Source organism: Oncorhynchus gorbuscha, unplaced genomic scaffold, assembly GCF_021184085.1.
Source record: "Oncorhynchus gorbuscha isolate QuinsamMale2020 ecotype Even-year unplaced genomic scaffold, OgorEven_v1.0 Un_scaffold_2680, whole genome shotgun sequence".
Classification (NCBI taxonomy): domain Eukaryota; kingdom Metazoa; phylum Chordata; class Actinopteri; order Salmoniformes; family Salmonidae; genus Oncorhynchus; species Oncorhynchus gorbuscha.
In genome coordinates, this window is record NW_025747123.1 from 7837 (window position 1) to 32550 (window position 24714).

The 24714-nt window shown below is 42.0% G+C and overlaps 1 protein-coding gene across 1 annotated transcript; it reads right to left on the bottom strand.

The window, feature by feature from the left end:
- Window positions 1-5164: 5164 nt before the first annotated feature.
- LOC124026267 (male-specific lethal 3 homolog) lies at window positions 5165-22088 on the bottom strand. The gene is given in 14 exon segments (XM_046339368.1): window positions 5165-6497; window positions 6499-6544; window positions 17559-17643; window positions 17761-17970; window positions 18278-18606; window positions 18871-19029; window positions 19295-19455; window positions 19744-19866; window positions 20017-20117; window positions 20243-20311; window positions 20314-20339; window positions 20442-20537; window positions 21037-21119; window positions 21853-22088. Coding segments are annotated over 14 exon segments (1641 nt in total). The 5' UTR covers window positions 21952-22088; the 3' UTR covers window positions 5165-6443.
- Between the last annotated feature and the right edge of the window lie 2626 nt (window positions 22089-24714).

Consider the following 24714-nt stretch of genomic DNA (forward strand, 5'->3'; position numbering starts at 1 on the left):
ACCCTTCTCACTGCTTTCTGTCATAGCCTGTCAGAGGGATGACAAATAGTCAAATCTGGAGTGCAATGAAATACGGTATTTTACGCAACGACGCCACACGCGTTACCCTATATCAGCTTTCCTGTCGCAGTAGGACTGAGTGGGGTCCTCCCATGGAGCAGTGGGGCGTACGCGGATAAATAGAGAGCACGCCGTGATGTATGGGCTATCTAAACCCCCGTGGCGTCCAGCTGCGCTTGGACACGCCTCTCTAACGATGATCACTGGCACCCGGTGTGGGGTGAAAAGTGATTAAAGCAAGATGAAAATTGGAATGTAGAGCAGGATGTTGAGTGACAGTTGATTTTTGCTCTTCTCCATTTGTTTTACCCAATAAGGGGGGGGGGGGCATGTGGTGTAGAAGTTTCCAGGACTACCTACAGAGGTGGCTTGGGAATCTGATTCCCAAATCAGATTTTGACACAAGATCCGTTGCTTTACACTAAAACAATGTGTGTCATTGGCGAGACTTCTCTTTGAGGCCTGCAAGTGTTAATTGCTTGACTCTGCCAAACCTCAACTCTTACTTACAGTCTATCCCAATATCCATACGTACACCCAACTCAGTATGCTCTCCATCCCCACCATAATACTTCACAATAATCCAAGTATTTTAGAATGGAATTTAGTAGAAAAAAGACAAAGTAGACTCTGGATCAGCATCAACTATTCAGGGGCATATCACATCCAGTGGCGGTCGGTGCCGTTTAAGATGAGGGAGGATGATTATTTTTATTTGATGAGCATGGCCTTATTCTATTACAGAATATTGGATGACTGTCATTCATATTCCATTCACCCAGTTCAATGTAACATCGATAGGTTTAGGCTACTACATGATAGTCACATTTTCCCTGTACCCATCATGAAGTTGCTACAACCTAGCCTATTGCTGAAAGTTTACAATGTTGGTGCACAGGTCGATTGAATTTTGAGTTATTTTTTTTATTTCACCTTTATTTAACCAGGTAGGCTAGTTGAGAACAAGTTCTCATTTGCAACTGCGACCTGGCCAAAATAAAGCATAGCAGTGTGAACAGACAATACAGAGTTACACATGGAGTAAACAATTAACAAGTCAATAACACAGTAGAAAAAAATGGGCAGTCTATATACAATGTGTGCAAAAGGCATGAGGAGGTAGGCGAATAATACAATTTTGCAGATTAACACTGGAGTGATAAATGATCCGATGGTCATGTACAGGTAGAGATATTGGTGTGCAAAAGAGCAGAAAGTAAGTCAATAAAAAACAGTATAAAAACAGTATGGGAATGAGGTAGGTGAAAATGGGTGGGCTATTTACCAATAGACTATGTACAGCTGCAGCGATCGGTTAGCTGCTCGGATAGCTGATGTTTGAAGTTGGTGAGGGAGATAAAAGTCTCCAACTTCAGCGACTTTTGCAGTTCGTTCCAGTCACAGGCAGCAGAGTACTGGAACGAAAGGCGGCGAATGAGGTGTTGGCTTTAGGGATGATCAGTGAGATACACCTGCTGGAGCGCGTGCTACGGATGGGTGTTGCCATCGTGACAAGTGAACTGAGATAAGGCGGAGCTTTACCTAGCATGGACTTGTAGATGACCTGGAGCCAGTGGGTCTGGCGGCGAATATGTAGTGAGGGCCAGCCGACTAGAGCATACAAGTCGCAGTGGTGGGTGGTATAAGGTGCTTTAGTGACAAAAGCGGATGGCACTGTGATAGACTGCATCCAGTTTGCTGAGTAGAGTGTTGGAAGCCATTTTGTAGATGACATCGCGGTCGAGGATCGGTAGGATAGTCAGTTTTACTAGGGTAAGCTTGGCGGCGTGAGTGAAGGAGGCTTTGTTGCGGAATAGAAAGCCGACTCTTGATTTGATTTTCGATTGGAGATGTTTGATGTGAGTCTGGAAGGAGAGTTTGCAGTCTAGCCAGACACCTAGGTACTTATAGATGTCCACATATTCAAGGTCGGAACCATCCAGGGTGGTGATGCTAGTCGGGCATGCGGGTGCAGGCAGCGATCGGTTGAAAAGCATGCATTTGGTTTTACTCGCGTTTAAGAGCAGTTGGAGGCCACGGAAGGAGTGCTGTATGGCATTGAAGCTAGTTTAGAGGTTAGATAGCACAGTGTCCAATGACGGGCCAAAAGTATATAGAATGGTGTCGTCTGCGTAGAGGTGGATCAGGGAATCGCCCGCAGCAAGAGCAACATCATTGATATATACAGAGAAAAGAGTCGGCCCGAGAATTGAACCCTGTGGCACCCCATAGAGACTGCCAGAGGACCGGACAGCATGCCCTCCAATTTGACACACTGAACTCTGTCTGCAAAGTAATTGGTGAACCAGGCAAGGCAGTCATCCGAAAAACCGAGGCTATTGAGTCTGCCGATAAGAATATGGTGATTGACAGAGTCGAAAGCCTTGGCGAGGTCGATGAAGACGGCTGCACAGTACTGTCTTTTATCGATGGCGGTTATGATATCGTTTAGTACCTTGAGTGTAGCTGAGGTGCACCCGTGACCGGCTCGGAAACCAGATTGCACAGCGGAGAAGGTACGGTGTAACTGTCAAGGCCGGCTAGAGGTGACAGTTACAAATTCAATACTGCCTTGCACAAGCTTGCCTGCATATAGGATGTAATCATTAGTCCAACAGTTGCACATTAGAGTTTCTATTGGACAAATTCAGGTATGTTTATCCTTGGAATGAATACACCCCTGATCCACATAAAAACAGCATGATCATGTTGCTCGTTGTATATATAAATCCTTCTCGCAGCTAACTACGCGCTCTCCTCCTCTCACCTCTTCCCTTCACTTGTGCAGTGTCTTTGTGGGGGGGATGTAGTGTTTAAAATCCCATCTGAGATTTAGTAAGTCAAAGTGACACCCTGAGAGAAGTTAGCTGAGCCAGCAAAATCAAGTCAGGGACTTGTGATTAGAAGGAGTAGCAACAACAGCAGGCAATCAGAGGACAAAACGTTCACAACAATACTTTGAGATTCAAAAGGTTTGATGGTTTGGTGGATAACTTTGACCAACAGTTATTTAGGTCCAAACTATTTCTGACATCACAACATTAGGAATTTCAAACAATACTTGCTGTACAGTACATCCCTAATGACCAATGAGGTCCTTCAACACTCAATTTCTACTCCCAAATATCAGCATTGCTTGGAACCAGCATCTAGTGAGAAAACAGACTGAAGAAAGTAGGGTCATCCTCACTCTCTGTCATTAGAGAAGAAACCAAAAATCAAGTGCTAGCCAGAGGCTACTCACTCTGCAGGCTGCTGGGTAATGGCTGTCTCCTGCCACCCCACATCCATCGCTGACACGTCAACACTGGGGTTAGTGTCCATCTTCTCTATTTTCTCCGGCCTGCGCTCCATCACCACCCTTCATGATGCCCAGACGGCCACGCTGGAGAATGATGGTGAGATGGAGGATGAGAGTAAGAAAGGAGATGAAACTAAAGAAAGAGGTGAGGAGTTGTGAGGTGAGCGTTGCTACCTTCTACAGGTGATATCACACACGACTCTCCAGCCAGTTGAATCAATAGGTAAGTGGATATCGAGAGGGTGGAACAGAAATTGATTTATTGCGGCTGGGAGACGGAGATTCTTGAACACAAAGCTCTATCTGGCCATATGATCGCACCGAAGCAGAGTGTTGAAGTGGTTGATTACAGGACTACAGGACATTCTATCCAAAAAAGCATTAGCGCTTACCGCTAAACACATTTAGCCTCTGTAATGGTAGCAATGCTAACCTCCCTAGAGCTGAGGGAGCTAAGAGCATAGTTTGCTATGGAAACCCCCCTAGTTTATTGAGCAGAAAGCTTCAGTACTGCACCGACTGCAGCCAAAGTAATAATATGTAATAGTCTGCCACATGGCAATCCAGAATGAAAACCATCTACAGTATGTGTGGGACTCAAAACATGGGCAATATACTGTCCCTGTTTTCATTGGCGAGTGTCAATATGTATGAGACACCTTTAAAGTACTGGGATGAAAAAAAGCAGTGTATTTACAAAATGAAATCTGATCTGACAAATACATCAACAGATATCACTGGAGGACAGCCAGCAAACTTTTGACATTTTGAGTTGTAGGTATGACTCCGAGGACTGAACCCCGTACCTCCCAATCTCTGGGCAGACACTAACCACAAGGCAACGGCGTTGGTTAAGCTTCATTGCAAGCCATCACAGTTGCCAGTGATCCCTGAACTTTGGTGTAGTTATCTGGTTGTCCTGAAGAGGTTCAGGACTAGGCTAGCCAGTGCTGAGATGAGGCTCTAGTTATTCCCTCGGACCCTCAGGACCTATCTAGAGTCCTCAAACTCAACTCTGGGCCTCAAAGTCAGTTTGTCCTTTTTCTCCCCATTCTACCCTCTAATCAGCGACTGATTTACACCTGGGACACCAGGTGTGTAAAAGCCGAATACCCTGATTTAGAGGCAATGTGATAGCTTGAGGGAGGGGTTTCAGTCAGAACAACCAGAAACACTGGAGTTGTTCAGAGCCAAAAATATTCTGTATGTTGATTGCAACACTGGCCGTTACACTCAAGAACCCATATTCAGAGGCAGTGTGTGTGTTGGTCAATGTTAAGAGGATTCTACAGCAGGCAGCTATGGCAGGAGATGACAGAGGGGAGGCATTGCTTACGGCAGGATTCCCCAACTGGTGCACGGGTGATTTTTTATATTTTTTATTAAAAAGTCTTGTTGGAAACAAGACTGTAAAAACACCAGCAAATCAGCTTCAAGTTATTTTTATTTCAGATCTGTTCCAAACTATTCCCACTCATAACATACATACATTTGTTTACAATCACATACACAGTAAGTAAGGGTTGAAATGATTATATTTAAGACAAATATTAGATCTGTTTGTGCTTCTTGCGGTCAATTTGGAGTCTACAAATTCTTAGTAATTATGTTCAGGCCCCCTGTCCATCCTCTGAAGAAAAAGGAAATTGACCTAGTTGATGATCTAGTTGATGATTCCTGGTCTAAGGGCACCAATATCCAGCGACTGACAGACGGGGCACAACCCAAAACGCTGTGTGCACATCAAAGGAGGCTGACGTCATCCTCTGAAGAACACTGGCTTTGGTCCAGGCTCCCTCCCCCTGGGCTGCCCTTCTCAAATCTCTGATATCACACCTCTGAGACCAAAGGCCCTGTTCAATCTCAAACCGTAGCCGATTCGCCCTGAGGATAAACCCAACAATCTGCTCTTGTATCTTGCTATATATTTTAGAACAACCTTTATAGTGTGAATGTTTCCTTAAGGAAAAAGGACTCAAGTTGAAGGAGAGAAGAACAGCAGAGAAAAGGACCAGGATGAAATGCACAGCGCATTATAGCACAGCGATCTATACAGCTGACAACGCCTTTTGAAAAGGCAACATTCGCAGGGATTGCAGCATTCATGATAAACATTGGCTCAAGTGTCAATTATCTGTTCATATTGTGCTGCCATATAACGCGTCTTGCATGAACACAACAGTAATATTCATAAACCACATGCCAAAAATATTGCTCCAACTTTTATTTCAGAGGTGTGTTCCTGTTCGAGTCTACAAGTTAACAGTGTATAAAAAAAACTTTAAAAAACAAGCACAGAAAAGGAATTTATACATCAATGAAATTCAATACCTTTTTTCAAACATTGGGGGTAATGCCATGACGAATATCAATATGAACACACAGTGGTCATAACGTCACCAGCCCCTCTAAGCAAGAGGAACACAGATAGTAGACATTACTAGAGTAATGACATTCTACAAGAGTTTAGAAATAACTTAACACACACTGAAGCGTGGCTTGGGGCAGCAAGCATGGTGAGCCGAGGAGAAGCCAATAGTCACACATAAAGCGAACGTATCAAATAGGCCTTCTCCCAGTGTTTGCTTGCCTAGGTGGACGGAGAGAGAAGGATCAGATGCAGATGCTGCTAGAGAAAGAGAGAGGGCCAAACGTGGTCCTTGAGCGCAGAGCGAGAGAAAGCAAGACAAAGTCAGCCTCGTGGCAAAAACCCCAGCAGGGGGTTACTGTCTACAGCCAAGGATAACAAGTAGACGTCCATGCTTTAGGTAATCATTGCATCCAGGGGGGTCTGTTCCTAGGCCAGGCTGCCAGGTTGGGGGCTGGGGAGAGTGAGGTACTGGGTCGATCAGACGCCAAGACCCTTGCCAAACTTCTTTCCGGTAGGCAAAACCACATAACTGCATGGGTTGGATTTAGGAGGGCAAGGGGTGAACAGAGAGAGGGAGAGGGATAATGGCGCAGTCTCAGAGAAGAAGTGAAAGAAAGGGATGGTTTGGGAAGCAGCTTGGAGCTCCCCTCCCAGCAGTGCAGTTCAGGGCGAGGCAGGGCAGGGTGAGATAAACAGCCTCGATAAACGGCCTCAGTAAACGGCCCGCGGGTGCTTCATGCAGTAGTGGGCCTCCGATGACGACACGCCACGCCGACTCCGGAAAAAAGTCCTCGTGGAACTCAGCCAAAAACCTGGGGGAGCAGAGAGGGGATAGAGGAAGAAAGGGAAGAAAAGAAAGAGAGAGATAAGGAAAAAGATAGATATAACACCATAACAGGGTATAATTCACCACACTGAGTAGAAGTCTGAAGTTAAGGCTAGTTAACACAGCATGGCCATCAACAGAAAGCTAATGCATTTGAAGCAAAGACCACCGTGGGAAATGCATTTACTCCCCGAATACTGTGGACGTCACGGACAAGACTAGTTACTCAGCACTCCCAATCCTGGTGTTTTCAAACAGGGGCTTGTTAACACCCCTTCCCCCTCCAGGCTTGCAGTCAGTCAGTGCTTTTAGTAACTTGCCTTAAAATAACCCAATTCGCCAGAGTAGGAAGGGAAAATCTCCCGTCTAATCAGTAGGGAAAATAATCCGGAATGTTCTTAGTATCCGCTGCTCAGCCAAATCCTCTAAATCTTGCCATCTCATCTTAGCTCTACCCGCTCTTATAATTTGACTGCAAACAAATTATCCTCATCAGAGGGAGAAATTAAGAGGCGCTTTACCGGCAACAAATTATTGTCGTTGTGGAGTACCGAACTAGTTTGTATGGACCACAGGACCGTGGATACAGCTATTCTTCATTATTTATTGGTTTGTCCTATCTATTAGTCAGTGCAAATGTAGAGCAAAAGCTGTAAAATTCAACCACATTTCTCTGCAGATGTTAGATAAGAAAAGAAATGGATACATTTTTGTGGGAGAGCATCTGGGCGAACACAGGCATCCTCGTTCTCATACACTATATAGGCACTCTCCACAGTGGTGGAAAAATGACCCAATTCTCATACTTGAGTAAAAGTAAAAGATGCCTTAATAGAAAATGACTCAAGTAAAATACTACTTGAGTAACAGTCTGAAAGTATTTGGGTTTTAAATATACTTCAGTATCAAAAGTAAAAATAATTTTAAATTCCTTATATTAAACAAGCTAGATGGCACAATTGCCTGGTTATTTATTTATCTATGGAGAGCCAGGGACACAATCCAAAACTCAGACATCATTTACAAATGAAGCACTTGTGTTTAGCGATTCCGCCAGATCAGAGGCAGTAGGAATGACCAGGGATGTTCTCTTGATAAGTGTGTGAATTGGACCATTTTCCTGTCCTGACAAGCATTCAAAATTAAATGAGGAATTTTGGGTGTCAGGGAAAGTGTATGGAGTAAAAAGTACTGTTTTTTATTTTAGAATGTTGGGATGTAAAAGTTGTAAAAAAACAAATAGTAAAGTATTAGTACTTTAAAGTATTTTTATTAAGTACTTTCAGGGATGCAAACAGGTGAGGGCCCAAAAAGGTGACACTTTTCTGTTGCACTGAAATGCAGGTTAACGAATTAAACAACAGACTATGATCAACCGGTTCAGACTGTGTGTAAAATAAAAGTGGTTCATGTGAACCCAACTCACAGCTAAAAACATGTAAAGAAAGCAATTCAGTGTTATTTGTTGCCTAGACTTTACTGCAAATGAGTCTTGATAAAAAATAAACTATACACTACACTAATATTACAGTTAGCCATGACAGCCTTTACAATCATAGAATGCTTGTGACCATACACATTAAATATTGCACTTGGGGAAAAAAACAACATCTTAAGTAGAAATAGAATGAAACAAACAGGCATTCTATTTTTTTGCTCTACTATAGTGGCCACTATAGTAGACATCGATCAACTGCACAATGCTACATGTGTGCAAAATAACGTTCACGGAGTAAAACAACTGTAATAATCCCCGCCTCACACAAGTGTTACTGTCAAATTCAACACAACAAAAGCAATATCTTTGGGCTACACTGCACATTATTACATTGTACACTTTCTGTCTGTGGACGTAGGTTCTACAATGTGCCAGCAGAGCATGATACCAGTTGTTGATCTCTTTCAGGCAGAGTACACCTGGCTTACCCCTTTTTATATACTGTATTGAAAAGGTGAAAAAGAGGGAAAGTGGGTGGTGTTCCTTTCACCTCTAGTGGCATCCAGCTTAAGCCAGGCCCAAGCTCGACTTGATCCATGAATACACTTGTTTAACAAGCAACGCCTCATTTTCAACTAATTATCTCATTCTGAAAATGAACCACATACTGTAGAGGGAAAACATTTGTTCACAGATAGTTCGTTAACTAGTTAACATTTCAGATTGCCAGGGTCCACAAAGCAACTATAACTTGAGGAACGGCAAGGAGTCGTATAACGTTACCAGTTAATAATATAGTGTTATATATATATATATATATATATATATATATGTAAACATTCATATACATAGTTCATATATTATACAGCGCCAAGCCAAACCGCCTGACACAAGTCATCTTACGTACCCCTGCTAAAACAGGAACCAGCTCACACAGCCAGCAATAAAACTACCCCCTAAAACTATCCCCTCAGCTCTGTTGTCTCACCACCCCAGAAACAAAGACATTCCATCGCATGAACACATACACCCAGCCATAGTAAACTGCCCCTCTACCTCACGAACCCCTGACACAAACATCTCCTAGTCTAAACATATTTTTCCCCTGCTACTGGTCGGGTGCCCAGAACAGAAGACTGCTGTAAACCAATGGGGCTCCTGCTCTGGCAAAAGCAGGTCCGCCTCCAACCTTTTGGGACCAGTCAGAAGACCAACACGATAAGACTCTACCAACTTTATTCTATGTATAAAAATGAATGTAACCTTTGTATAAGCTCTCTTTTTCACCTGACTCCTTATAGAGTTATATGAACTAGATCCGTGCACGTAAAACTGCGGGACAAGATATCTTTCGACTCATTAAAACTGCCTTTTGTTACAACTGAAATCCACTCTGTCCAGCGCCCGTGATTTGGTCTGGACTCTCCAGTATTTAAACACTAACAATAGCGAATTGGTTAGCTCATCTGATGTTGTAACGAGCTGTCTGACTTCATTAGCCAGCTAATTTTCACAACAAACACTACATTATTTGATCAGTTAAGTAGGCTAATGTTGCTCAACATTTATTTGGCTAGCTAACGGATCATTCGAACCAGCTAGCAAGATACTTAATGCTAACAATACTTGTCCTACCACACTTTCCAAATGCCACTTGTTTTTCGGTTACGGCTCATGGGGCGGCAGGGTAGCCTAGTGGCTAGCATTGGGCTACTAACCGAAAGGTGGCAAGTTCAAATCCCCCAGCTGACAAGGTACAAATCTGTCGTTCTGCCCCTGAACAAGGCCGTCATTGAAAATAAGAATTTGTTCTTAAATGACTTGCCTAGTTAAATAAAACAAATATATATATATATATCCGCGCAAAAACCAATATGCGCATTTTCCCACCATTGCTGCGTTTCCACCAAACTGATTGTCGCAGATAAAATTCATTGCACAAAATTTACTTTTTCACTTTCGTTTCCATGTATCGAATAAAAATCTATAGTTCAGCGCATTTTCAACCTTACTGATAGTTTTATGACAAAACTGTTGCATTAAATAGCAAATGTGCCTAGTCTGGTCTTGGCACATGTGGTTTAGCCAACAGCTCGCAGATAGTGCTTGTAGGCTAGTCTACATGATAAGAATATTTTTATTTGTCAAACGGCAGTCAACGCATCGATCATGTCACCAGAGTAAAACCTTTGATATGTATTGAAAAGGTGCATCCAGCTCATACCGTACTTTTACCACCCTGTGAAGTTCATAATAGCTTAATAAACTGCGTGTTTTCCAGAGTCGTATTGGGAGGACCCCACACCATGTCATCGCGTGACTCCAAGTTTACTTAGATATTGTGGTTATTATATCAACATTTGCGCATAAAGGCCTTTCCACCGCCATTTTTTTCGTAGTTAACTTTACCGACACAAAAAGATCCCACCATGTCAAAACAAATTTCTAAAACTGTACTGAAACTTCCTGTTTATATCACAGCCATCGTGACATTTTTTTAAAATACGAAATTACTTTACTTGTATAAAAGCTGTGTATGGAAACGTGGTTACTGTCAATAAAAAGATGACACTAGCGGAAGAAGGCCCGAATAGACGATTGAGACGTACCCAAGAGGAGGTGCCAAGATGATGGCTTTTTTACCGAGCTCTGTACCACACTTCAGACAGAAGTTTACAGTCATTACTATTTTTATTTGTTCAAGATATAAGACCTTTGCTGTGACTGGAATGATAATTGGATCATTTATTTCGGCATGTCCATGCAAAGTCGTGACAAAAAAAGAAAGGAAGAAGTTAGCCGTTCTATTGCTAATCAACAAGAGAGAAACGTGCTTATAGACAACTTTCTTTGCAACCCCCAAAAAAAAAAAAAAATCAACATGAACTCTGACATCGTGGCTACCCTCTCCTTACTCATCAACTCCAGGTGTGACGCCACTGAGAAAATGGTAGGCGCGAACACCATGGTTATTGAAGGCTTGAAAAAGACTGGAGTTTGCATGTGGTGAAATCAAGGATATGAAAACGAGTGGCAAAAGTTGAAAAAAATGTGCAAAGGGTGGAAAAGAATAACAATGTCTACCATAGACTTCTCACTGATCTGGAACAATACACAAGAAGTGGAACCCGAGACTCTACGGCTTGCCAGAGATGGAGAATGAAGATGTGTGAGGAGAGGCTATCCGTATCTGCCAAGAAGTTTTGCCTGCAGAGAAGAACAAAGTTGGCGATACCATCAACGTTGTGCATCGCCTCGGCAAGAAGCAACAGCAAAACGATTCAAGACCAAGGGGTATCATCATCCTATTCACTGCCAGATTCTACAGGGATGCTGTCTGTAAAACTGCTAGGAAGAACACCTTTCAGAGCCATGGTATGCGTTTCGCCGAGTATCTCAGCCCAGAAGACATAGAAAGAAGGAACAAGTTGTGGCCAATGATCAAGATAGCACGAAATGAGGGAAAGGATGCTTACTTCGTCGGAGGACGAGGCTTCATCAACGGTTCAGAAATCCATATTTCTCCCTAAAATCTCACCAGAAGGAAAAGGTTTCAGCTATGGTATTCCCATTTTCCTTGTTGTTTACCTAACAAGCATCAGGTGACAATTTTTCAGGAATACTCAGGTATTTCAATTTATTAGTTTGCTCTTTGTATGACAAGACCTATTTCGTTTATAAATTTCCGAAGATTGAAAGTTGTATTTATTTTGTATGTATACAGTAACTAAGATACTGTTTTAAAGGGCATACAGGTCTGCTCTGACTTTACACGGTTATTGTTCTATTTAGTTATTAATACTTATTTCCAAAAAAGGTCTCAGGAACGTTTATATGTAAAACATTTTTTATTCAATTATTTTATGATCCGTTTTCATATGTACTTAAAATAGTAGGTATCCTTTTATTTAAATTATTATTTGTTGTTTTATTTCTCAGAATAGTTCCTGATTGCACTAAAGAGGGTTTTTAGTCTCTCTTACTACGAGAACCCTTGTTTTGGTCTTCAACATAATCTTCAGTTGAGTTGAATTTCAAAGCCAGATAACGTCTAGCTCAAAGTTTATGGAATAAGCTATTTTCACTTTAAATCGACTTAAAATGGTGCAGATCTCGGTTCCTTATAGTTTACGTTCAATGCTCGTACGTCTTTGACTCATCCTACTACAGTTTATACTTTTATATAATCTTTGTTGTTTTGTCTTTAGTTTCTCTTAATGCTAGGGGTTAGAAAACGATGTAAAGCGCAAGGCCTTATTTTTATTTGCTAAACAATTTCGAACAGAGTTTTCTTTTTCAAGAGTCTCACTCAATTTCGGCTGATGCCAACTTCTGGAGGTCAGTGGGGCAACGATATTTGGCTTTCCCATGGATCTGAATGCTCCGCCGGTGTCACTACAATGAACAATACATTTGGTGGTAATATTCTACACTCGGAATGTGCCCCTTTGGTCACTTTATTTGTCTTGTGATCAGTTACAATGACATTACGCTCATTACTGTAAACTTCTACGGGTACAACACCAAACATGAGAATGATGAGTTGCTTGAATCTATAGAGAAACATATACCTGATTGGTTATCTAAATTTCCCAATTCGTTATTATTGATAGGAGGGGACTTTAACATTACAATAGATAATTCAACTGATAGATGGCCCCCAGGTAGGCCAACCAATCAGAATTTGGGATTAATATTTTTTATGTAAAAGTTTGATCTTACTGATATATGGAGAGAGAGGCTTCTGGCCGACAGATAATTCACTTGGAATAACAAAACAGATTCCAGCCAATCCAGAAATGATTTTTGGCTTATATCCAAATGTATTGATAGTGAATGTGTTACTACAAATATTTGTACTACTCCCCTCACAGACCATAGGACTATTTACATTGATATGAAAATATTTACCCCTGATACGAACCTTGGTAGAGCATCTTACTGGAAGCTAATTAGCTTATTATTAAATAATGATATAGTTAAATTTGATGTTAAAGATCTGCTCTCACACTTTTGGGAAAGGGCTTGTAAAGAAAAATCTTATTGCAAGAACTGGGAGCTCTTTAAATTTGAGGTGTCCAAATACCTTAGAAAATATGGTAGTATTCTTGCTAAGACCAGAAGAGCTGAGGAAAAGGTGATGATTAAGATAACTTCTCTTTCTCAAAGGTCCCCAGCCAACCTCTTGGGGAGGAGAAGATGGAACTAATTGAGTTACAAAATAAACTGGATAATATATATACATTAAAAGCAGAAGGAGCCTTTATTAGATCTAGGAAAAATGGATTGAGGAGGGAGAACAGAATTAATCTGATTTCTTTAGACTTGAGAAATTTCACTCTAAAAATAACACTGTCCATAAGTCAAACATTGATGGTGTTATTACAGATGACCAAAACTTAATAGCTAAATACTGTAGCAATTTTTACAGAAAATTGTATAGCTCTATGTGGCAGGAATCCACAGATATGTTTTTTGACTCAATGAATAATGTTCACTCTATCAGTGATATAGAATCTAAACAGTGTGATGAACCCATCAAAGTTGAAGAGATTATAGAGTCTATCAAACATCTATAGAACAATAAATCACCAGGTGTTGATGGAATTACATCAGAATTTTACAAATTATTTTCTGAACAAGTAGCTCCCTTCCTATTTGAAGTCTTTTTAGAGAGTATTAAAAACAATGTTCTCCCTCCTACAATGAGTCAGGGGTTAATAACACTGATATCTAAGCCTAAAAATAAGTGCTGCTCATCGATAATTGGCGTCCAATTTTTCTTCTTAATAATGACTAAGATGTTAGCCTTACTACTTGCGAAAATAATTAAAGAAGTCCTGGATGCAATCATTGATGAAACACAGTCTGGCTTCATGAGGAAAATACATATTTCTAACAATGTCAGACTAGTATTAGACATACTTGACTACTCGGACCTAATAACTGAGGATAGCTTCATATTATTTTATTTTTTATAAAGCATTTGACACAGTAGAGCATCAGTTTCTCTTCCACTTCCTTGAGAGACTTGGCTTTGGGGATTTTTTCTGTAAGGCTATGAAGACTCTATGCAAATGGTAACAGCTCTATCAAATTGAAATATGGCACCTCACCTAGATTTGAGTTAAAGAGAGGAATTAGGCAAGGTTGTCTTATCTCTCCGTACCCGTTTTATTAATCACCCAACTTCTTGCGAATTCTTTAAATAATAGTCCTGTACAAGGTTTTCCATAGCTGGTAAAGAAATTATTATTAGCCAGCTGGCTGACGATACTACACTTTTTCTGAAAGATGCTAACCAAATTCCCGTATCGATCAACATCTTAAAATTAATAAATGTGAACTCATAGCTGTCAAAGATTGTGTGACACCTTCATGGTATTCCAGTAAAATAAGAACTTACATATTTAGGCATAACCATTACAAAGGATCAAAAGTCTAGAGGCTTACTAAATTTGAAAAAACCCCAGAAGAAACTAAATCAATGTCTACAGAGGAACTTATCTTTAAAAGGTAGAGTCCTAATAACCAAGGCTGAAGTTATCTTTATATCTTGACAGTAAAATAAGCAAGGAGATAGACCAGATGCTTTTCAACTTTCTGTGGAGAAACCATACCCATTACATTAGGAAAACTGTTGTAATGAACACTTATGAGAATGGTGGACTGAATTTTCTGGACTTTACTATTTTAAATAATACTTTTAAGATCAATTGGATAAAACAATTCCTAAGAAGACCCACTTCTATCTGGAATTTTATTCCTCATCATGTCTTCTCTACTTTTGGTGGCCTTAACTTCATGTTGGTTTGCAATTATAATATTGACAAAGTTCCAGTGAAACTTTCTGCTTTTCATCGGCAGGTTTTCTTGTCATGGTCCTTAATTTATATATTTTTTTTATCCACACAGATATTATATATGGAATAATCGGGATATATTGTATAAAAAATTCTTCTTTGTTTTAAGAATATTGGTTCAAATAACATCCTATTGGTGAGCCAACTGGTAAATGCAGAGGGTCTTTTACTCAGTTACAAGGAATTCTTATCACGTTACAAGGTCCATGTAACACCTAAAGATTTTGCAATAGATGCCATTCCCTCAGGTGTTGCTATGTTATTCAGGAACGTGTCAGAGCCTACCTTCTGTTGAACCTGCTGACTCATCAGTAGGAAATATTTGTTTCTCTTTTGGTCCATTCAACAACAGAGCGATACGATCCTTGTTTCAGCAGGATGTTTTATCTATCTAATGTCATGCCTTATTGGAATGGATTTATTGATTATATATTTTGGAAAAAAGTTTGGATGTTGCCACACACATACCTACTTGTGAACAAAATTAAGAAAGTTTCCTTTAAAATGATTCATAAATATTATCCTGCCAACCACTTTATTGAAGAAGTTTAAGGAAAACATCAACTAAAATGGCTCCTTTTGTAATGACCACCCAGAAACAGTGTTGCATCTTTTTTGGCATTGTATTCATGTAAGAAGTCTGTGGCAAGACATCAGTAGATTTATAATTTAACACATTTATGATGATCTTACACTATTGTGGAGAGATGTCCTGTTTGGATTCTTTACATACAATAGAAATAAGCTGAAACATTATGTAATTAATTTCATTATTCTTTTGGCCAAATTTCATATACACAAATGTAAATTTACAAACAGAAAACCACATTTTCATACCCTACAAAAATAAATTGAACTGTATTTTAAGACAGTTAAATGCTCTACTAACAAAAAAGCTGTTAGAATTGTAAGTATATGCATGTCCCTTAAGGTTCTTGTGTAATTGTAATGTGATATTGTACCCCCTAGCTCGATTGTCCATTGTTTGTAACCTATGTATGTTTGTGTTCCCTCATGTGCTTTATGTATTGATTTGTTGTTAATAAAAATGTAATTAAATTTAAAAAAAGATTGAGACGTACCCAGCTGTGAGAAGAAAGGAGTCATATGTCCCTCAGTGTACAACAGCGCAGAGAGGTGGCTGGAGGGGAAACTGCAGGCGTTTGATTAATAAAGGAGAGAATAAATCCCCTAGGTTTGGGGCCAGCTGAAGATCGCTGGGCAGGATTTAAAGATTAGAATCGCCGGCTTGTGTAACGTCGACTCATCTCCCTTCACTTGAATGTAGTCTGACAGTCTCTCATACACATACAGACAGATGCAGGTGCGCGCGCGCACACGCACACACACACACACACAGGCACGCACATGCACAGACAAAAACAGCATATCAATCCCTCTGCATAAATAACATCTCAAGCCATCATCGTCTGATCACATCCCGTTAGACGATATTATGGCTACAATAACCGTGGCAGGCATGCAGGGAGAGCCAGCTTACAGGTCAGTGAGCACTTTTTCCACTCAGTGAGCTGTATGAATCACACAAACAGAGAGTTGCTACCTAATAGCATTACACCACAGCTAACTGCCCAGTTGAATGAGCTAGACTTCAGGTGACGGGGCGAACACTGGATAGGCGGAGAGGATTGTGTGTGCGTGTCAGCAGATCAATGGAGACTGCACTTCCATTGCTCCCAACAGGGACCCCCTCCCATCCCTCTCCAAGATTTACAAAAAGCCTCATGGGAAAAATCCACCTCTCTATTCTCCACTGCGCTGTCCAATTTTTATTTATTTATTAGGTTCACTTTATCGGAAAGGCCCATCAAGCTGCCGCATTGTCCAAACATTTCTGCATGCTAAGCTAACGTTAATACAATGTCAGAGGCCCATCAAGTGGAAACCAGACACCAGGTTAGCTAAGTGAGCACGTCCAAAGAAATGCTGACGTGGGCATTATCGTAATCAAAGGAAGTCGATCATGGAACTGTTGTCGGCACAGCAACTAAATGGCAGCCTGTCCCTTCCTGCGAGGCGGCCGGCACAATTACACACCAGGCAGTGATTGACTGGGGGATAACGGGCTTCGCCCAGTCAGTGTCACTAATCCTGGAGCCTGGCGATTTGTGCATCTTCAGTTCCACTGCGAGTTAATGTGGCTTGAGGAGTTATTAGTTATTAATGGAATAAGGCCTGATGGGGTGTAGTATTTCGCCAATATAGCATGGTTAAGGTCTGGTCTTATGCATGATGCAACACGGAGTGCCTGGATACAGATCTTAGCTGTGGTATATTGGCCATATACCACAAACACTGAGGTGCCTTATTGCTAGTATAAACTGGTTAGCAACATAGTTGGAACAGTAAGTAGTATTTTTTGTCAAACCCGTGGTATACCACAGCTTTCAGCACTCAGAGCTCAAACCACCCAGTTTAGAAAACGTGATTTATGACCTGTATTTAACCAGGAAGGTTAATGAGAAAACATTTTCTTCTTAAATAACCACCTGACATTGGCTACTTTGGCAGCAAAAGGAAACGTTCCAGGCCAAGGTTCTATGGAGGTGAGCTATGGCAGCCGAAATAGAGCTTATTGAAGCCCTGGTTCTAGCCTAGTTATGGTGTGTGGCTGATCACTAAAAGAAGAACAAAAGTACAGAATACATGTCATTATTCTATAATTAGATAGGAGGTACCTGAGGAAGAGCTCCAGGTGTTTGACCAGGGCCCTTAGGTTCTTCTCTGGGATTTGCATCTTCCCTAGGATCTCTGGCAGCTTCACTGTATAAGGGGAATAAAACAAGATTGAAAGAGAACGAGTGACTGGAGGCTAAATTGAACTAAACAACAATCCCTGTTTCCCCCACACACAGAGAAAGTGCTTAGGAGGACACCTACCGAAGAGGCGTAGGAGGTGCTGTGAGCCGTACAGGTAGGAGGGTGGGGGAGGCTGGTCACTCTGGGGATAGTTATCAGGGGTCAGCTTCCAGCTCAGGACCTCATTGAGCTCGTTGTTCCGTCGGCTCTCCAGGCCGGAGAAGACGCCACTGCCCTCCTTACTGGGCGTCTGGGGCAAAGGAGAGGACGAGCCACTGTGGACAGGGGTTTCTGGGAAGGGGACAGGAGGGCAGACGGCAGTCAATCAACTGATGGGAGTGGGTGGAGGACAACATTTTCATGGACACTTCAGAAACAACAACAGACATTTACTGTGTGCTGTAACACTGAGATGCTGTGCACAGACAATATTCCATGTGTTTGGGAGCGGACTGTAATGTATGACAAGAGGGAAGAGTGCCATCTAGCGGGTGGATATAGTCATTACAACAACAGAGGCTACGGGTGACATTGCATAATGTAAAGCACTACACAATAAACTGCTTATTGTGTTTGAGTGTGTTTTCTTGCCACTCACTCTTCTCCAGATTGAGGAAGAACTTGGGCAGCTGGGCAGGCGTGTCGAGGCTGGCGAGGCGGCGTTTGGGCTGGGGGGAGGTCGTAGCGCTGCCGCTGCCCCCCTCGCCCGACATCCGCTCACCCCCCGAGGTGTGACGTGTGGAGCGCCGCAGGGACTGGGGGGCGTCAGGGTCGGCCGTGGAGGCACAGCGCCGGCGTTTGGGCGTGGTGGTGGTGGTGGGGTTTGCCGTGGTTGTGGAGGCCTCGCTCAGGGCCGGTTGACTGTCCGTGGACTGGGGGGTGGAGGGGTTGTGGCCAGAGGGGCTGGGGGTGCGCTCACGCAGGGTCCTGGGATAGGAAGGGCGGAGATGGTCAAAGAAGGACCAGTTTGGTAATGACACCCAACACCACAAAACCAAAGAAACGTACAATAATTTGTCACTGACATTTTCAACTTAGGTCAGATATACAAACTGAACAAAGGCCTGATGTACTTAGTGTCTTCCAACAGTGAAACGTTTTCAACTTCATTTTGTTTCATCTTCCGACCTGAAAATTACCCGACGTTAATTATTCAAGAGGATTGCATACATAGCCTGGTGTCTGTCTTACTTGCTGGAGCTGGCTGTGTTGTCCCGGATAGGCATGAAGAACTTTGAGGAGCTGACTTTCTTGAACTGAGCGTGCTCGTTGGGGTACAGGAGGATCATGGGAAGGGTGAAGTCGAAGGTGATTCTCAGACCGTCCACCATCTCCTTGCAAAGCTCCTCACTGAAACAAAACAGTGGCTTTTAGCTATCACAAAGATAATTTCATCCACAATAACCATGTTCGAGAGCATCGAATCTGTAATGCATTTATTGGTAATATTGTGACTGACATACTTGATCTACAAATAACATTGAGTAGTTATTTATGATGCAAGGTGATTTGTAGATCAGTCAGTTGGCAGGCAGCTGCAATGTCAAACAAAACCATTGTGTAGCCCATGGGAGGCGAAAAGGCTAATGGGAAATGTTGTACTATGGGGACTCACTTCTTCTCTGGAGGAACATAGTGAGGACTGAGGCTGGTCTGGGCGGTGCTCTGGTGACTTCTGTACCTCTCATTGGCAGAGAAGGCTGCGTTGAAGGCAAAGTGCTTCACGTATGATTCCAAGATGTTCAATATGTTCATCTGGCACGGAAGCTTCACCAACTGGGGAGAAAAAGAACAGGGCCCTTCATGATCACAGCTCATTGGCAGTGAGATGTTGAAATGTCAAAAGTCAAGAGTTGCATTCAGTACGAGTACGGTACATTGAGGCAAAAAGTTTAGCAACAGAAAATGACAAATCTGTGTTCCTATTGGACTAGCTCAGTTAGTACCTCCCTGTTTCTATAATTTGTCTCTACTGAACATGACCAATATCTAGGAATTTGGAGGGATATGAATAGGTATACGGAACTACAATAAAGCGGGTGTTATCTTTGTTTAATGACACACCTTCTTCCTCTTGTTGATGTAGTAGCAGTCATCCTCCAGTTTCTTCTTGAGAACCTCAGGGATGTCTATGTTGATGGTCTTGTCCTCACTCTCCATCTTAGCGTGAGCTTCCTGCTCTTCCTGCTGGAGATAAGATGGGCAAACAGTCAGATCCATCGAGCCATTTTGTCAAAATGTGTATTTCTGACAATGTCAATGGAACAACTGAGTTGATATGTTTTCTCAATACATAACCTATTTGTCTGTCGTAGTCTATAATCCAAAACACAATACCATTTTGTCCAAATCTTCGGAAGAGTCGCTCTCCTCACTTTTCAAAGATTCAGGATCCTCGGAATCGTCCTCGTCACTGTTGTCTGAAGACGTAATCAAACCTGAAAGATACCCCCACCAAAAAGTGCATGTAATTTTAGCTGCAAGCCATTTCCACCGAAAAGCCATTCTGATAAACTACTTTGCACTAGCACTAGTTTGAGTGTGATGGAACAGGCAAACTCACATGCGTCATCACTCTCTTCCTTCTCTTCAGGAAGTGTCTTCAGAGCTGACTCAACACCGGGTAGACGACACGTCTCTTCCCCCATCCCTTTCTCCTCCTGTGGGTTGAAGTGGACACAGTTAGACAGGACACTGGCACCAAATCTGCTGTCAAACATAATGCTTACTTTTCTGATATTCTCCAATGGAGTCAAACTTACATGCGAGCCACAGCTTTACGAGCCAGTTTACGTTGTAATTTGCGATTTTCGTCAGTTTCCCTGAGCACATGGTCCTCTGCTGCCAATCGATCCCAACTGTAGCACAAATCAACAGATGATAAATACCACCCCCTCCAATTCAAGCTGCATGCAGTCGGCATGACAGTATTGTCAAAGTGATATCAAGAACAAAGCTCCACTGAAGGTTGCTATACACACTCAATTATTTCCACCATATAGATGGCTAAAATCATTGACAACTATGTACAGTTTTCAAAGGATTGTTAAATAAACGTGACCACTATTTTTAGCCAACCGTACAAAGTTTCTACCAGTAGCTTGCTTATTAGGGTGAATGTTGGAAAATGAGCCCTTTTGCTGCTCAACAGGCAGAGTCCACAAAGGATGGGGAAATTGACCTAAACCACTCATAGATACAGGGGATGGCACTTTTATTTGGGGGGGGTGATCCTCCCATCCACCCCACCCCTCAGGAACACAGCAAGAACCCTGCTACCTGTCCCCACCCAACCTCCTCCCCAGTATCCCTTCTTCAAGCCCCCCACCCCAGACTGTGTCTTGTGTGTGAGTTTACCTTCTGTTCCAACCATTGAAGTGAATCAGGTATTCTGGGACTCGCTTTCCACGTTCATCTTTGCCAATTACAACATCGACGACCTACAACACACAATCCCAGAAATGAACGATAGTTAGCGGTAGCCAACCAAACTCAAGTTAGCGTGTAACAGACAGCAGGCAAGTGTATCACATCTACACCAAATAGACAGTTAGCCATCAGTACGCGTTAGTTAGCTAACAACACATTACTAATTGGTGGTAGCTAGCTAATGTTATGTAAGCAACGGGTTGGCTGATTGTAATGTGCTGCCCTGGCCTTGCACAGAGGCTAGCTAACGTGAACTCATGCTATGTTAATTCACCCTTTGGTGTTTAACGTTGCTTCCAAAGTTAGCGGACTGTTGTTGTTATGACAGTTGACGTTAGCTAAATGTAGCAGCTACGAGCTAGCTAAGAAAATATACCCGCGCTAACCTGGCTACAGCATGTGCAGAGATAGCAACTACAACATGGCTACAACATAGCAACAGCATAGCAACAAATAACACGGCTGCAGCCATTGTTGATGGCCTCGTTTTTTCCATAAACCTACCATATTACGTTAACGGTATGTTAGCCTAATAGCAAACGTTAGCCTAGCAGCTAGCTAGCAAAACAACCTCGGTCGGGCCTTATGTGGTCTATCCGGATATATCAAATAAACATGATGTCTAACTTAGCTATAGTATTGGATAAAGTCATAAAAAATGGCAATCAAAATGTTTGGGAATTGCATGCAGTATCAGCCCTCGTGACCACAAACAAACTCTTGGCTAAACAACAAGCCATTTACCTTTGCATCATAGAGTACTTTAGCTTTCGTAGGGTCAGGTTCGAAACATAGGACTTTTTCTCCTTTGTGGAATTTAAATTTCATTCCCCGGGAGTTCATTTGTTCGTCATAGCGAGCAGGAGAGGAGGCATCTGGACCCCCCGCTCCTTAACCCTTTCCCCGCCGGGCTGTATCCAAAGGGGTCTTTGAAAAAAATATGGAGATGGCGCTAGGACACAACTCATCAAACGAATCCGTAAAAGGGAATTTCTAGTTTGGTCCTTCGTGGACGCCGTAGAAATAAACAGTACATAAATTGACCAGCAGAGGGCGGCCGTTATTCAAAGATGATCTTACTAATATTTCTGTGACATGTTGCCCCTCCTACACTAAATCAAAAGTTTGTCCATGTAGCTAGTAAATAACGCAACAAAGGACAACCAGTAACAATTAAAAGTTATGTCAACAAAAATACGCCTTTTCCAACCTGAGCTTGTTTCAAACCAAAGCATATATGTTTGCATCACCCTGAAGAAGGCACAGTGATTCTCTGGGTGTGCGCCAGCTCATGCTTTTTATTACATATTACAAACAAAAACATTTTGATAGGGTTCAGATGGTGAATGTTCACTCAGTTTAATGAGGCTCATTATTTTCTAAATTTGGAGACCGAACTAGCACCATTTCAGTTTTCAGATGAAAAAACAGTGAGCGAGACAGTTTGAGAGAGACTCTGAAGGAAATCCCTCTTCTTATGGCCTAGATGCATTTATGTGTATTGATGCCTTGTATGCTGAACCGCTTATCAGTGCAAGTGTGTGCTTTTTTCCATTCTGACAGAAACCATCAGGCTGTCTCTGCTGTCACTTCTGTCACCACACTGATGTGTGACATGAATAAGACCTGCATTCACAGTGCAATTCTAATGAGTGATACATTTAGCTCAGTCAACTCACAAGGTCAGGATTGTATGTCATAGCCTACTTAATTAGCCTAACACACTACATATGTTTCCTGCCTTATGGCTAGACAAGAAACAGACTTCTCCAATTATAATTAATTAGAGCAGAACAGTTTCTTTGTTAAAAAAAATCTTTACTCTTCCTATAACAGCCAATTGGACTGATATTATCTATAAACACATTTTTATATAAGTGTTTTAGAATCATATTTGGTTTCTAGTGGCTGATGCCCACTAAAGTATATTAGAAACCATTCTACTTAGTCCCTACCCAGCACCCCTCTCATCCCAATTTAACCCCTGCAGGCTGTTTTACTCCCATTACTCTGTTAATAAAATATGTGGTTTTAATAGTTTGTTGCTCAAAACATTCGGACACTACAGACGTTTTTGTAAAAAAAGACCCGTCCCCCGTCCCCGACCCATCACAAACACCGCTCAGCCCCTGTTAATCACACAGTTTAATGGTTGGTATCTACACATCCAGAATAAATAGACGGATCCAATGTTACAACGATATTTAAAAGGGGCTAGAAGTCCAAAACGTGCCTGCGTTACAGTGGGACTCATTGGGTTAACATGGGGGAGCTTACAGGCACATGCATGTGTGATGATGATTTCTACCTCTGGTACACACCAACCATATAGTCATATGTCTGGTTTCAGTGCTGGGGCCCCTTTTACAACCCCGGCAACCATGAGGTAGAGCATCAATAGATTGCTTCTTTCTGACTCCTTCTCACCAATCTTTATCCCTCTATCTACACTACTGCGCTTTTACCATTTTTTATGTTTTTATTTGATTGAACCTTTATTTAACTAGGCAAGTCAGTTAAGAACAAATTCTTATTGACAATGGCGGCCTACCCCGGCCAAACCCTAACGACACTGGGCCAATTGTGCGCCACTTTATGGGACTCCCAATCACGGCCGGTTGTGAGACAGCATTCAATCGCTCAGATGCAGTGCCTTAGACCACTGCGCCACTCGGGACCCCAAAATGATGAGAAGGGATGAATAATTGCCTTGCTTGTGTGTGTATGTGTGTGTGTGTGTGTGTACATGCTTGCAGGCCTGCCTTTCTGCGTACATGCATGCCTATGTTCATTCCTGTATATGCATGCATGGGTGTGTACCTGCCTGTATGTGTGTGTGAAGGTATGGGGAAAATGGTGCCTCATGGGAGACTGGAGAAGGGGGTTGCCCTGATAAAGCTGCTTATGAAGCTGCACTGCATGACACTGATATCAGCTCAGTGAGATTTGACCAGCCTAAAAACAGACAGGGGGAACGATGAGATAAAGAGAGAGAGAGAGAGAGAGTGATCCACAAAGAATTTGAAAACGCTGGGGCTCCTCCCTTTTGCACTTTAACCTATTTGCGCATCGCTACAGCACTGTATATAGACATCATGTGACATTTGAAATGTCTTTTTTAAGGGCTTCTGTGAGTGTAATGTCTACTGTTAATTTGTATCATTTGTTTCACTCTTGTTTATTATCTATTTCACTTGCTTTGGCAATGTTAACATATGTTTCCCATGCTATTAAAGCCCTTGAATTGAATTGAGAGAGCGAAAGCTGGGAGAATTATAGAAAGAGGAAGCCATGCCCCTATAACCCTGAGCTTCTCAAAAGACGAAATGTCCCTTTACAATGTTAACACTGGTAGAGTTGAGTTGGAAGGAAGGAGCCAAGTCTGAGCTCCTTCTGGCCAAACGTGCTGCATAGCAGCTAACCCATATATAGCAACATTGTGCCTGACAGTCTTTCTCACAACATCTGAGAAACTTGTGGTGCGAAAATGCAGAGAGCAAGATAATCAGACCATGATATTTATTTTGAGGGTAAGACACACGCGCCATGTGTCCCAATGTAATGTACAAATGTGAATTATAGTAAAATAGACTAAACTATAGGATT